This window comes from Marmota marmota, unplaced genomic scaffold (genome assembly GCF_001458135.2).
Source record: "Marmota marmota marmota unplaced genomic scaffold, marMar, whole genome shotgun sequence".
In the NCBI taxonomy this organism is placed as follows: Eukaryota; Metazoa; Chordata; class Mammalia; order Rodentia; family Sciuridae; genus Marmota; species Marmota marmota.
The window spans coordinates 2,676,832-2,690,696 of NW_025999928.1; the positions used below are offsets into that span (position 1 = coordinate 2,676,832).

At 40.8% G+C, this 13,865-nt stretch overlaps 1 protein-coding gene across 3 annotated transcripts in view; it reads right to left on the reverse strand.

Moving 5' to 3' along the window:
• Positions 1–561: 561 nt before the first annotated feature.
• The window catches only part of Golm1 (golgi membrane protein 1), a 77,225-nt gene continuing 63,921 nt past the window's right edge, over positions 562–13,865 (reverse strand). For 2 of the 3 annotated variants that reach the window (XM_048800459.1, XM_015506078.2), the window contains exons 7-10: positions 9,008–9,167; positions 8,156–8,401; positions 5,411–5,533; positions 562–2,163 (exon numbers count right to left, since the gene is read on the reverse strand). In XM_048800459.1, the coding sequence (XP_048656416.1) occupies positions 2,087–2,163; positions 5,411–5,533; positions 8,156–8,401; positions 9,008–9,167 (606 nt within the window). In that variant the 3' untranslated portion in view covers positions 562–2,086. The remainder of the gene's footprint in view (positions 2,164–5,410; positions 5,534–8,155; positions 8,402–9,007; positions 9,168–13,865) is intronic. The other variant, XM_048800460.1, reaches the window with a different exon arrangement.

The window sequence follows — 13,865 nt, forward strand, 5'->3', positions numbered from 1 at the left end:
AATAAGGTGCAGTACCTGCAACATCTGCTTAAAACTCAAAAACATTAGTCAACCTTCAAGGACAGCATGGTGCTTTATGTCACCTGCTGACTTATAGAATAAACTCTCATAACCAGAGCAAGGAGATTGTTACATCAAGATTGTTCTTTACAGGAAAATATAAGTGTAGACCATTGGGTAAACTCTCAAAACTACTCTTAAACTAATACTCTCAAAAAAAAAAAAAAACCAAAACTGCTGTATTGAGTGAGTCATAAGACTTAGGTGAATATGTGTTTTCTGTGAAAAGGTAGATCAGGGAGGTTCCAGTACTGTTATTTTACTACATTGTTGAGAGAAATTGGGGGTGGGGGGCTTACATCAGAACTCTTCCTTTGGCATATCTCTTAAGGTTATGTGGGAAAGCAGCTTGGTCATAAAACAGTGACTAATTCCATTAAAGCTTTAACTTAAGGCAAACCCACTATCCTTAACCAAAAGGTGAAAGCCAAATCTTTAGGAATCTAGCAGGGGGTGAAAGGAAAACAGCTAAAAACAGTGAAAGTTATGATGAACAGAGTCTTAAATGTTGAACAGATTACTTTATTTCTCAGCAATTCTATGCACATTAAACAGATGAATAGATTTTTTTTTTTTTCCTAAGTGAGAAAGCAAGAGCAAATTCACGTCAGCCCTAAGACCGTGACACAAAGGGAAGTTGGAAAAGGACTGAGATAAAGTCTTCTAAGGTTCCCTTCACATTGTTCTTCAGTTTGCCCTTTCTGGATGGACAAATCTTAAATGACTGCATAAAGGATATTACATATGAGGAATGTTCAAGTTGGGGACAGTCACAGAACACACAGAGACCCTGCCTTTGGTGACTGCAGGGCAATATGGACCAGCTCTCCAGGTAGAAGTCCCACAACTTTTGGGTCCAATTTTCCTCTCTGAAAATCAGGGTGTTAATCAAATGACCCCTGAGGCCCAAGCATCTCAAATCCTGTGAATTATTCTACTTCACCCTTTAGAAAGAGTCACTGAAAGTGAGTCATTAGCATGACTTTGCCAGTGATTGGCAAGTGGTAAGAGACTGCTTACCAATAGTATTGACTGACTCACACTTAATGCATTATCATTGAATTATGATTAAAATCATTTCATTAACCTTTGATTTTTCAAATCATTTTGTGAGCTAAATGTGTAAACTATGACAAAAACAACTACTGCATTTCTCTCACCTTTCTAAACATTTCCAATTTATAACACTGTCTATGTCCTTCAACATCAACCAAGTTTCTTCTTTGACTTGGGTAATAAAGAAGCTGCACATCTGTCCTCAGTGCAGTACCTGTATGTCCATGCTCTGCTGTGGGCATGCAAATACCAGCTCTGTTAAGTCTAATTAGTCATTATTTGACAATACATACTTACTGGAAAAGGTTTCACTTTGCCCACACATACGAAGCAAAGAAAGTAGAGAGCAAAAATGTTCAAATTATAAATCACTTGGTAGCCTCCTGTACATTAGAGAAGATAGTTTTATATGAATAGTCTTTTCAAAATTACCACACAAAACATCGTTGTATTTAGGCTTGTTTAAAACTGTTTTCGTTAATAGAGCTCTTCGCCATTGATTGTCTGAATCAACTAGCTAGTTCTTCAGTGTGTGCCAGTGAAAACAGAAATAGGGGCTGATTGGCACTGGCACTTGGCACAGTGAGGAGGGAACCCAGGAAGTTCTCTGTGTGCAACCCATCTCTCTTTCATCTGAGAAGGACTCTCCTGCAGAGTTGGATTCCAGAATAAAGAGGTGCTAGTGTCATCACACTGTAAGAACTTGTTTTCTACTTTTGGTGTTGATCTTCTAATGAAGTAACTATTAGCCAGAAAAGTTTGACAGATTTTGACATTCTAGCGCAGACACTTTAAAAGTACCCCCCCAAAAAAACTGTCTTAATCCCATTTTCCTACAGAAAGTAAAACTGTACAATAATCATCTTTAGATGTACAATTAGTACATTTCACAGTTTTGAGTACTCAGTCACTTGTGAATATTTTGTAGTGATCTCTTCAGTCCTGATGTGATGTATGTGATTCCAGTTTTTCAGAGTGTATGATTCTGCTTTTCATGCTGATCAAGTAAATTTATGGTGTCTCTCTTCTGGTCTTCAGCATTAAAAACTGAAAAGGAAAAAAGTTGGATAATATTCTAATATTAAATATGTTGAGAAATCAGTCTGGGCACATCCCATTTCACTAAGTTCCTATAAACTGTCATAAAGAGGACTGTATCTCCCATACCAACGTTGTACTTTGGCATTTCATTTCAAATCAAGAAGACAATAAACAGATGTATATGGCCAACAGTGTACCATGAAACAAAAGCTACAACATCCAAAAACCTGGCAGTGGTTTAATACACTGAAATAAGTCCATGGCCCTCCTGTGCTGTATGACTTCTTTACGTGCACTTTACCAGCCCACACTGCCTCCCAAGAGCCTTGGGAGTCTTGCAGCTTCAGGCCACTTGTTACTCAAAGTGCTGTATACAGAACTGAGTGTGCCTTCCATCAACAGGTCTTACTCAAAGGACATAAAAGTCACAAAGTCTTATAAACTATGTTCCATATTAAAATGTTAATTTAAGGGCTGGGGGTGTGGCTCAGGGGTAGAACCCTCTCCTTGCACGTGCAAGGCCTTGGGTTTGAGCCTCAGCACCACATAAAAATAAATAAAGTAATTGTGTACAACTACAAAAAAAAATTTTAAAGTTAATTTAATGAATTAAATGACTGCCATATTAAATTAATACTGTCTTATAAAGTTGGAACCAATGGCTTTTTCATCTACTTTCTCGGGACAAGCAAGGTCTTAAATTCAATGACATAATCTTAAAATGATGCCGAAGCTGATGTTGAGGACTTTTCTTCACTAAAACTATCTTAAAAGACTGAAAGAAAACTTCTTTATTGTTTTAGTCAGCTTTTTCTTTGCTGCTGTGACTAAAAGATCTGACTAGAACAATTTTAAAGGAGGAAACGTTTCTTTGAGGGCTCATGGTTTCAGAAGTCTTAGTCCATAGAAGGCCGGCGCCATTCCTCAGGGCTCAAGGTGAGGCAGAACATCATGGCAGAAGAGTGTGGCAAGGGAAGCAGCTCATTTAATGATCAGAAAGCAGAGAAAGGTCTCCACTTGCTAGATACAAATATATACCCCAAAGCCACACCCCAATTCCCACCTCCTCCAGCCACACCCTACCACTTCAATTACCACTCAGTTATTTCCTACCAGGGGATTAATTCACTGATTTCTGTACGTTCTTGCATTGTCTCACATGTAAGCTTTTTCAGGGACACCTTACATCTAAACCATAACATTTACCTTGCCTACCTCTTCACAAGGTCCAACCCTTAGTAGGACACCTGGATGTAAGGGATGAAAGAATACCTGACTTCAGTGCAAAGCCAAACATTTAGTAGCACATTAGGCTCAATTACAAGGGTGTGACAAGCCCATGAAACAGGCTCTTCACAAATCAAAGGACATCAGTGGAGTCAATGAAGTACAAAGAGTAGAAAGATGGAGATAGCTAAGTAGTCCATGAAAATAATTTAAAAATCAAGTTAGGAGTTCATTTCTAGAAACTCTAAAACAACTCTGCCAACTTGAACAATTGGCATCACTGCTAAGTATGAAAGGCATTTTCCAAAAATATTACTATGGGGTTAGACAATCCCAAATGGAGGGACTTTCTACCAAACACCTGGGACGCTATACTTCAAAAAAGATGAACAGAGTTAATAAGAAATAAATACAGAAACAGTTCCAGGTTAAAGGATACAAAAGAGAAATGACAACTGAACGGTTTAGTTTAAAAAGGTTTGGGGTTTAAGTGTGAGTTTATAGTGTACTTAATTCAACTGAACTACAAAAAAGGATATTAGTTAGACAGCCACATAATTTAAGGAAAGTCTACATAGTAGATAACAGCACTGCATCAAAATTTCTTTATTTGGACAATTGTATTGCAGTTAATGAAGGCTATATAGAAATAAACTTAAAATCTAAGTTCTCTGAAAAGTTAAAAATGTTAAAAATATGAAACATTACAAATAATGCACTGTTCATTTGGTGGTATAAGACAGCCTCTTTAAGGTCAGAAGTCAAGTGCAGTAACAACTCCTGGAGGTAATGAACAATGAAGCTGGCTGTGACCATAAAGATTACTGCTTCAAGTCTGAAGATACTGGACTTCCCTCCGTTTCCAAAGGAGTAGGGGTACAAAAACGTGGATTCCACTGAAGGTGGAACCTCCACATAAAACTGAAACCCCAAAGTTCAAAGCCCTAATTTAAAGGTAATGGTAATTAAACCTGTGAAGAAAATGGGACATCAAGAAAGATTACTGTCCAAATGAGACCACTTCCAACAAGATAATCACAGGCATACAGTCTGAATTCATAATACCCTACACCATCAAAGAAACTAGAGGGTTTATCTTAAAAGGTTATGAATTTTAGTGCCCTTATTTCAACTGGCAAACTATCTTCTCAAGGAGTGTAGCTGTCTTCAGACTTCCCTTGGATAAAGTTCCAAGGAATCTAGTGGCTCACAGTGAAAAAAGCCTAAAACATAAGGAAACTAAGTGCCATGGGTGAGAATCTGCCATAGAACTCATGAATTAAAGAGCAGATAAGGAAAATCTGGAAGAAAAACTTGGAAACATCTGAAAAGATTTTTCTTTTTTGAAGGAAAAATTTGTAAAGTGCAAGAATGTTTTTGAGGAAATAATCTATATGCAGCCCAGAGAGGCAGAAATAGAAAATATGAGGGAAAAAAATAGAGGCAAAGGAATCAAAAACAAGAAGCACACTCCTATAATCCCAGTGGCTTGGGAGGCTGAGGCAGAAGGACTGCAAGTTAGTGGCCAACCTCAGTAACTCAGCAAGACCCTAAGTAACTTAGACCCTGTTTCAGAAAATAAAAAGGTTTGGGGATGTGGCTTCTGGTTAAGTGCCCCTGTGTTCAACCCCTGGTACAAAACAGAACTAAAGAAGCATTATTCAAGGAGACATTAGCTGAGCTTTCCTGGAAATTAGGCTTAGCAGGTATTACAGCTATCATACTTAAAACAGTATAAAGCAGGGTAAGCCAAAAGAGAAATGAATGGCAGAGAAATGAGAGGTATAGACTGATCAGGGGTGACCAGACATTTCATTTGTTGGGAAATTCCCTAAATGTCACTGAAAATAATTCCTCCAACAGATATCTTGGACTTCTTTGTTAGCCCTTGCCCTGCTCCACTGTCCCTGTGTTAAAGGCTTCTAAGAATATAGTTTCCTTGAAATGACTCACTACTTACAGTGTTATTGACATTAGTTGGACAAAGTGAAGGACCAGAAAGGAGAAATGAAAGAAGTTTCCTCACCATCATTATTACCATTCAAGTTTTTGTCGTTCCCTGCAAGGGCTGCCTGCTTGTCTGTTTCGGATTCTGCCTCATTTTCATCCATGTTGTAGTCATCATCTGCTAGTCTTTGCTGGTTTCTCCCTATAAAATCAACACATAAAACACAATCTACATTATTTCTCTTGTGGTGCCACAGAAACACCAGGACCTGGATACTGGGGATTACCCAGTCATCCTTAACAATCAGATCCTTGTTACCTCTCAAGAAAGAGTGTTTGCTTCTAGTACAAATGCCATGCAAGAGTGTCCTTATGAATGTCCCACTAAGCTTTGATTCTATATAAAATAAGGTCCTGGCAGCTGGAGACACAGCTCAGTGGTAGGTACAACAGTCTGCCTAACATGAGAAAGGCATGGGTTTGATCCCAGCACTGCAAAGTAGGGGATGGCGGAGAAGCCAGGAGCAATGGCATTAGCCTGTAGTCCCAGCAACTCAAAAGGCTGAGACAGAAAGACTGCTTGAGACTGGTCTCAGTAACAGAGCAAAACTGCTCGAAAAAGAAAATAAGGGGGGCTGGGGCCATGGCTCAACAGTAGAGCGTTTGCCTCGCACATGCAAGACCCTGGGTTTGATCCTCAGCATCACATAAAAAATAAATAAATAAATAAAATAAAGTCATTAAAAAAAAAGAAAAAGAAAAAAAGGGCGGAGGGGGGTTGTATCTAGCTAAGTAAACCAAAAATTTTTAAAGGAACAATCATCTCTCTCTAGGTTAAAGGAAAGTACCACTGTTGTTTTAACATTTCTTAGAATGGCTCACTGCTCCAAGACAGGGAATGGAGTCAGTACAGTGAATCAAAGGATAAAACTGTCCATACAGAATTGGATCATTCAATACCATGTTCATCCCTAGACAGAAGAGTGGCCAGAAAAGAAGACCAAGGCAAAATACATTCAAGAGACCCATTCAAAGGGTTTAACTTTAAACCATTTATTTTTTTTAATATTTATTTTTTAGTTATAGGTGGACACAATATCTTTTTATTTTATTTTTATATGGTACTGAGGATTGAACCCAGTGCTTCATGCATGCTAGGCAAGCGCTCTACCTCTGAGCCACAACCCCAGCCCCTCTAACCGTGTATTTTTTTATATAGATAAGCAAACCATTTTTTTTTAAATATGCCTGGAAAATCTGCTTTCGTTGTTTCTCTGTACTCACTGCCTGATGGAAGCAAAGCACATACTACAGTATACTGTAGGTTTTTTCTTCAGAAGAAATCATCACAACTGCATCTGGAAATAGGTGCAGTTAAAAAGCCACATAGGCCTTTAACTCTTAAAACTCTGTGCTCAGGGACTGGGGTTGTGGCTCAGTGGTAGAGCGCTCGCCTAGCACATGTGAGGCCCTGGGTTTGATCCTCGCACTACATAAAAATAAATAAAATACAGTTATTGTGTCCAACTACAACTAAAAAATAAATATTTTTTTAAAAAACTTTGTGCTCAATGATCTGACACTTGAGAGTCATGGGATAATCCAACAGTATGTGTTTTCCCTATCACCCTCCCAACATGAGCATCTTATGGCTGGGCAGGTATGTAAAGCAGGGACCTAAGCAGTGATGCCTTTAGCGAGAGGGTGATAAAATACAATTCTTTAGGCCAGGCACAGTGGCAAATACCAGTAATCCCAGTGGCTCAGGAAGCTGAGGCAGGAGGATAGTGAGCCTCAGCAAAAGTGTCTCAGTGAGACCCTGTCTCTAAATAAAATACAAAATAGGTTTGGGGATATGGCTCAGTAGTTGAGAGTATCCCTGAGTTCAATCCCTGGTGCCTCAAAATAAATAAATAAATTCTTTAATTGGAACTTGGGAGGACACGTTCTTCCAAAAGAGAAACAGAGGTGAAAATGAGATTTAATTAGTAATCAGGGTGACTTCTACAAATGAACACATTCCCAACTTCTGTTATTTGGTTTATACCAGAAAATAGGTTTCATGTCTTCATCAGTGTTCCTGGCTAAGGTGGAATGGAAATTTTCCACAACTTCAAGGCACTGAAATAATAATTCAGTTGATCTCATTCCAACTCTTTTCTTTTTTCTTTCGGTTTTTTTTTTTTTTTAGCAGTACTAGGGATTGAACTCAGGGGTTCTACCACTGGAGCTACATATCCTCAACCTTTTTTATTTTGAGAGAGGGTCCTGCTAAATTGTTGGGGCTGTCCTCAAACTTGGCCTCAGCCTCTCTAATCTTTGAGATTATAGGTATGCACCACCATACCCAGCCCCACTCTTTATTTCTTAGGAAACAAAAAAGGTAGGATTCGCGTGGCTCTTTTTCAGTACTCAACTAACTCTAACTGCACTAACTCTCGCAGTCCTTACTTCTTGAGTCATTCACCAGTACTGTCTGTACAGCACACCACATGAAGTAGAGATACAGAGACAGGCCTGTGGGTGGTCCTCCTGCCTGCAGCTGAATTTACTCTGTTAAGCACCCACCTCCAGGTCAAATACCTGCAAAGTCCCCTGGACTTCCTGTTAACATTGTGTCTGAAACTTGAAGTGCTGTAGTGTACACTGCTACTCTTCTTGCCTCCCACTTTATAATGAATAATAAACAAAGGAGGAACTACCAAATCTTGAATTGCATTTGGAAAAATTCAACAGGATGCATCCAGTGTTGAGACTGAGTGAGATCAAGAGGGCTGAGCCTAGCAGTACGAAAAGCTCACAGGTGACCCACGGAGCCTCTCACCTTCCTTGGCAGCGTCCTGTTCCTCCTGCCCATCTCGAATAACGAGTTGGTCACGCTCAGGGTCTTCACCCTCCTGATTTTCTGGTGCCTGTGGAGTTTGGCTGAGTTCTGCTCCCACAAAGCCTCTTCCACCCACAGGTTTGTCTTCCACAGCCTGTTCGTGGCTTGGCTCCTGGGGCGGCAGCAGCAGCAGGCTGTCTCTCTGAGGCTCCTCCTCACTGACAACCTGAATCTCGTTGGTTTCCTCTGTGCACAGAATACAGTTAGTTCACCAGCACTTAATTTAAAAAAAATAAACAAACCCCCCCAAATCTGGGGCCATTCAATTCCCAGAGTGTTTCTGAGAAATGGGGACAGGGTGAGCTCTATACTGGGGGGGCTGCTGGGGAGCTTATTTTTATGACTTCCCTGACAGACCTCTCTGTGCCACAGTTCATCTTCAGTATGAGGAAGAGACGTTGTTTAGCAAAGTAATCTGGACTAAATTATCTCAACAACCTACAAGTCCTGGAGGAGGCGCTGCTGTGTTATGATCATGTCTGTTAGAGACTCCTGGGAGCCAGAGCTTTTCATCTTACAGTCCTTTAATCCTACAGTCCCACTGGTGTCCTCAATAAAAGGACCTTTACTTATACAGCTGCCAAAGAACAAGGCACTAAAAGGATAAGACGTCAGCAAGACAGAGAAGCCCTGTGGCCCCAATTCCAAGTGCTCAGAGAGAAACCTGCACCTGTCAGCCCCATTACTGAGCTCAGTGGCTGGCTCCAGCCACACACTCTGCCCCTCAGAGTATCCATATGCAGTAGGAGAAAAGGAGCTGCCATGCTGGCTAAACTGCCAGGCTCTGCTTACCTTGCTTACCTCGTCTCTTCAAATCCAAAACCACCTCTAAACTGGGGGCTGGTGTCTGGGACTTGCCTTTGCCTGGCACGTTTCCCTTCCCTTGTGGCCCCTGTGCCTGGGGCAGGCCTGCTTCCTGCAGTCCGGGCTCAGATTCACTGAGAGCCTGGGGCTGAAATGGAGCACAGGACAGCCAGGGTAGGATCTGGGATCAGAAACCTTATGAGGATCTCATGAAAGCAATGCACAACACACCCTTCCCACAAACGAGGACACAGGAAACCCTGAGAAATACCACAGTCTACCATGATCCTGCTGTCACGAGGCATAAATCAGAAGATAGGTTAAGTTCAGGTCCTCCGAAAGGCACTTGATTTTCTGCCTAATTTTCCACACTGAACAGGAAAAAAGACATAAACAGTACAACAGACCAACTAGACCAAACATATATGTCAACCCAAGAGAAAAATTTACCTTCTTCTCAAGTACACATGGAACACTCCCCAAGAGGGCCATAAAGCAAGCCTCAAGGGTCTAAGTGACTGCACTCATACAGAGCAGGTAGAAAGAAGGTTTTGCCATCATACAGAATGAAGCCATAAATCAGTAACAGAAAGAAATTTGAGAAATTCACAAATGTGCAGGTATTAAGACATTCCCAGTAACCTACAGCATCACACAAATCGTAAGCCAAATTAGAAATATACTTTGAGAAAATGAAAACAAAAACACAGCATGGGAGCCAGCTGAACGCAGCACAGGGAGGGACATTGACACTTCCAGACACCCATATTAAGACAGACTTCTGGTTTCTAGTTGGTTGTGTAAGGAGCGAGGTCATCACTTGGTCCTTACAAGTAAAAAGCTGAACAGACTGAAAAGCCATCAAGTCCCCTCAAATCTTGTCACAAAAGAGGTGAGGGCACAAAGCAAAGCCCTGCCCCTAAGACTTCAGAATGGAGAGCCGAACACAGAGTCACGGCTGACCAGGGCAGAGACATGGAAACCCGTGCCGAGGCAGGGAACCGGAACTGTAATTATGAACTGCCGGAGGCTCAGTGTGACGGGCTTGAGGGTTAGCCACTCTGGGGGGTCCAAGTCACAACCTCCAGGAGCTCAATCAATTCCCAAAATGAACACCAGAGAAGGCTTCTGGTAGTGGAAGGTAGAAAGGAACCATTCAGAAATAGGCCAGAGCACTCTATGATCCTTCACAAGGTCTACCCTAAGTTACTGTGCTATTATCAGAGGCTGACTATTGCCCATGTCAGTCATCCTGTCCCACTTGGGGGTGCTGGGTTCTGGGAAGCATATGTGAAGTTCCCAGCACAGAGGCAGAGGCTCACTGAGTGAGACCTCACAGGACTACAGAAATGCCTCCCCTCCATCACACCTCACCAACACATTACTAAGGGCCTATTTACAGCAGTCCCTTTTACCCAATATATCATGTCCAGCGCCAAGAAAAACCTGGAAGGCATTCTACAAGGAAATAAACTCAATCTGGAGGGAGCAAGTGTGAGAAGCAAACATGGCAGAGATGGTAGCATTACCAGATCAGGAATCTAAAACAAATACAAGTAATATGCTGATCCTTTGGTGGATACAGCAGACAACAGGCAAGGAGAAAGGCAGTGTGGCAGAGAGATGGAAAACACAAGAAATGCTAGAACTCAAAAAATGAAGAAGAGCTGGGGAAGTAGCTCAGTGGGAGAGTGCTTGCCCAGCAGGTGCCAGGCCCCAGGTTCCACCCCTGCAGCACCACAAAATAACAATAAAAATGCTAACAAAATTGGAAGAATGTCTTAATGGGCTCATTAATACAGACACAGTCAAGGAAAAAACCTGAGTTTGAGAGGATTTTTAAAATGTATTTATTTTAATTAGGTATGTATGACAGCAGAATGCATTTTGATTCACTGCACACAACTGTAGCACAAACTTTCATTTCTCTGATTGTACCTGATATAGCATCGCACCACATGTGCAAGTCACACATGTACCTAAGGTAATGATGTCCACCTCATGAAACATGAGATGATGAACATGAACATGAAAGGGTGCTGGATTCTGTCAAATGCTTTCTCTGCATCTTGATAATTATGATTCTTATCTTTAAGTGTATTGATGTGATGAGTTATATTTATTGATTTCTGTATGTAGAACCAAATTTGCATCCCTGGAATAAACCCCAGGGTTTATTTTTTATATGTTTTTGTATGTGATTTGCCAGAATTTTATAAAGAATTTTTCCATCAATGTTTATCAGGGATATTGCTCCACAATTTTCTTTCCTTGATGTGTCTCTGGCTGGTTTTGGTATCGGGATGATCCTAGGGTTCCCTCCTTTTCTATTTCATGGAATAATTTGAGGAGTACTGGTATTAATTCTCCTTTTTAGTCTTGTAGATCTCAGCTGTGAATCTGTCTGGTCCCAGGCTTTTCTTGGTAGGTAGGATTTTGACGGTGTCTTCTTATTTCCTTTTGAAATTGATCCGTTTAAATTGTGTGTGTCCTCTTGACTCAGTTTGGGTTGATCATATGCCTCTAGAAGTTTGTTGGTATCTTTGAGGTTTTCTATTTTACTGGAGTATAAATTTTCAAAATAGTTTCTAATTATCTTCTGTATTTCAATATAGTACCTGTCATATTTCCCTTTTCATCATGAATTTTGATAATTTAAATTTTTTCTCTCCTCCTTTTCATTAGGGTGGCTAAGGGTTTGTCAATTTTACTTGTTTTTTTCAAAGAACCAATTTTTGTTCTGTCAATTTTTTGAATTCTTTCATTTCAATTTCATTGATGTGTGCCCTGATTTTAATTATTTCCTGTCTTCTACTACTTTTGGTGTTGGTTTGTTCTTCTTTTTCTAGGGCTTTGAGATGTAATATCAGCTCATTTATTTGTTGACTTTTTCCTTCTTTCAACGAATGAGTTTAATGCAATGAACTTTCCTTTTAGCACTACCTTTATAGTGTTCCACAGATTTTGATAAGTTGTGTGAGAGTTCTCATTTACCTCTAAGAACTTTTTTTTTAAAGAGAGAGAGAGAGAGAGAGAGAGAGAGAGAGAATTTTAATATTTATTTTTTAGTTTTCGGTGGACACAACATCTTTGTTTGTATGTGGTGCTGAGGATCGAACCCGGGCCGCACGCATGCCAGGCGAGCGCGCTACCGCTTGAGCCACATCCCCAGCCCTAAGAACTTTTTTTTTAATCTCCTCTCAGACGTATTCTGTTATCCATGCCTCATTCAAAAGTGTATTGTTCAGTCCCCAGGTGTTTGAGTAGCTTCCGTTTTTTATTTTATTGTTGATTTCTAATTTCATTCCATTATGGTCGGGTAGTATTTCTATTTTTTTGTATTTGCTAAGACTTGCTTTGTGGCATAACATATGGTCTATTTTGGAGAAGGATCCATTTGCTGCTGAGAAGAAAGTGTATTTGCTAGTTGATGGATGGAATATTCTATATATGTCAGTTAAGTCCAACATATTGATTGTATTATTGAATTCTAGTTTGTTTAGTTTTTGTTTTTGTTTGGAAGATCTATCCAGTGGTAAGAGAGGTGTGTTAAAGTCACCCACTATTATTGTGTTGTGGTCTATTTGGTTCTTGTAGTTGAGAAGAGTTTGTTTGATATACATTGATGCCCCATTACTTGGGGATAGATATTTATGATTATTATGTCTTGTTGATGTATGAATCCCTTAAGCAGTACAAATGTCCTTCTTTATCCCTTTTTACTAGCTTTAGTAAAGTGGATATATCTGATATGAGGATGGAAGCCCCTGCTTATTTACGTGATCCATGTGAGTGGTATGTTTTTTCTCACCCTTTTATCTTCAGTCTGTGGATGTCTTTTCCTGTGAGATGAGTTTCTTGAAGGCAATTATTGTTGGCTCTTTTTCTTTTAATCCAATCTGTCAGTCTGTGTCTTAGTTGATGAGTTTAGGCCATTCACCTTCAGGGTTATTAATGAAATATGATTTGTATTCCCAGACATTTTGGTTTTTAACTTGACTTGGCTTCTCCTTTGATTGGCTTTCCCTATAGTGAAGCTCCTCCCTTTGCGGATTTTCATTGTTGTTTTTCATTTCCTCCTCCTGGAATGTTTTGCTTCAGAACGCTCTGGAGTGTAGGCTTTCTCACTGTAAATTCTTTTTTACATGAGAAGTTTTTATTTCATCATCAAATCTGAAGCTTAATTTTGCTGGATACAAGATTCTTGGTTGGCATCCATTTTCTTTCAGAGCTTGGTATTATTTTGTTCCAAGATCTCCTGGCTTAGAGGGTCTGGGTTGAAAAATCTGCTGAGGGCCAGGAGAAGGAAGATGGCGGCGAGGGGAGTGCATTGCCCCCGTGTGCTGCTTCACTGTGTGGGAGTATGACAAGTCAGGATGGCTAAAGGCTGTCTTGTTAGGAATTTCCAGCAATAGTGGGGTGCTCCGGAACCTGGAGGAAGGATTTCCATCGCACGAGGATCGGCTACGGGGACTCAAACGCGAGAGGTTTGTCGCACGGAGGGTAACACTGCTTATTCAGCAAATCGCCCCGCGGCTAGAGGCTGCAGCGCGCGCTGGGAAACGAGGAGATAGTGACGCAGGGATACAGCGCTGCAGTTTCTGCCATCCGTGCAAGCACCGTACTCAGGGCTGAATTCTGGGTTCGAGACGGGGGAAGGAAGCGGTCCATCTCGGTTCTCCACACCGGTCAGACCACAGAGGAGGCCAGCGGCCACCATGTTGGAAAGCTGACGTCACCATCCCTGTTTTCGACTGACCGCAACTCATTCAGCCATAGAACAGGTAATTTCAGGCTGCCATTCGCCTGCGGCTTGCAGACAGATTGCTAGGGTTCAGTGCCTGGG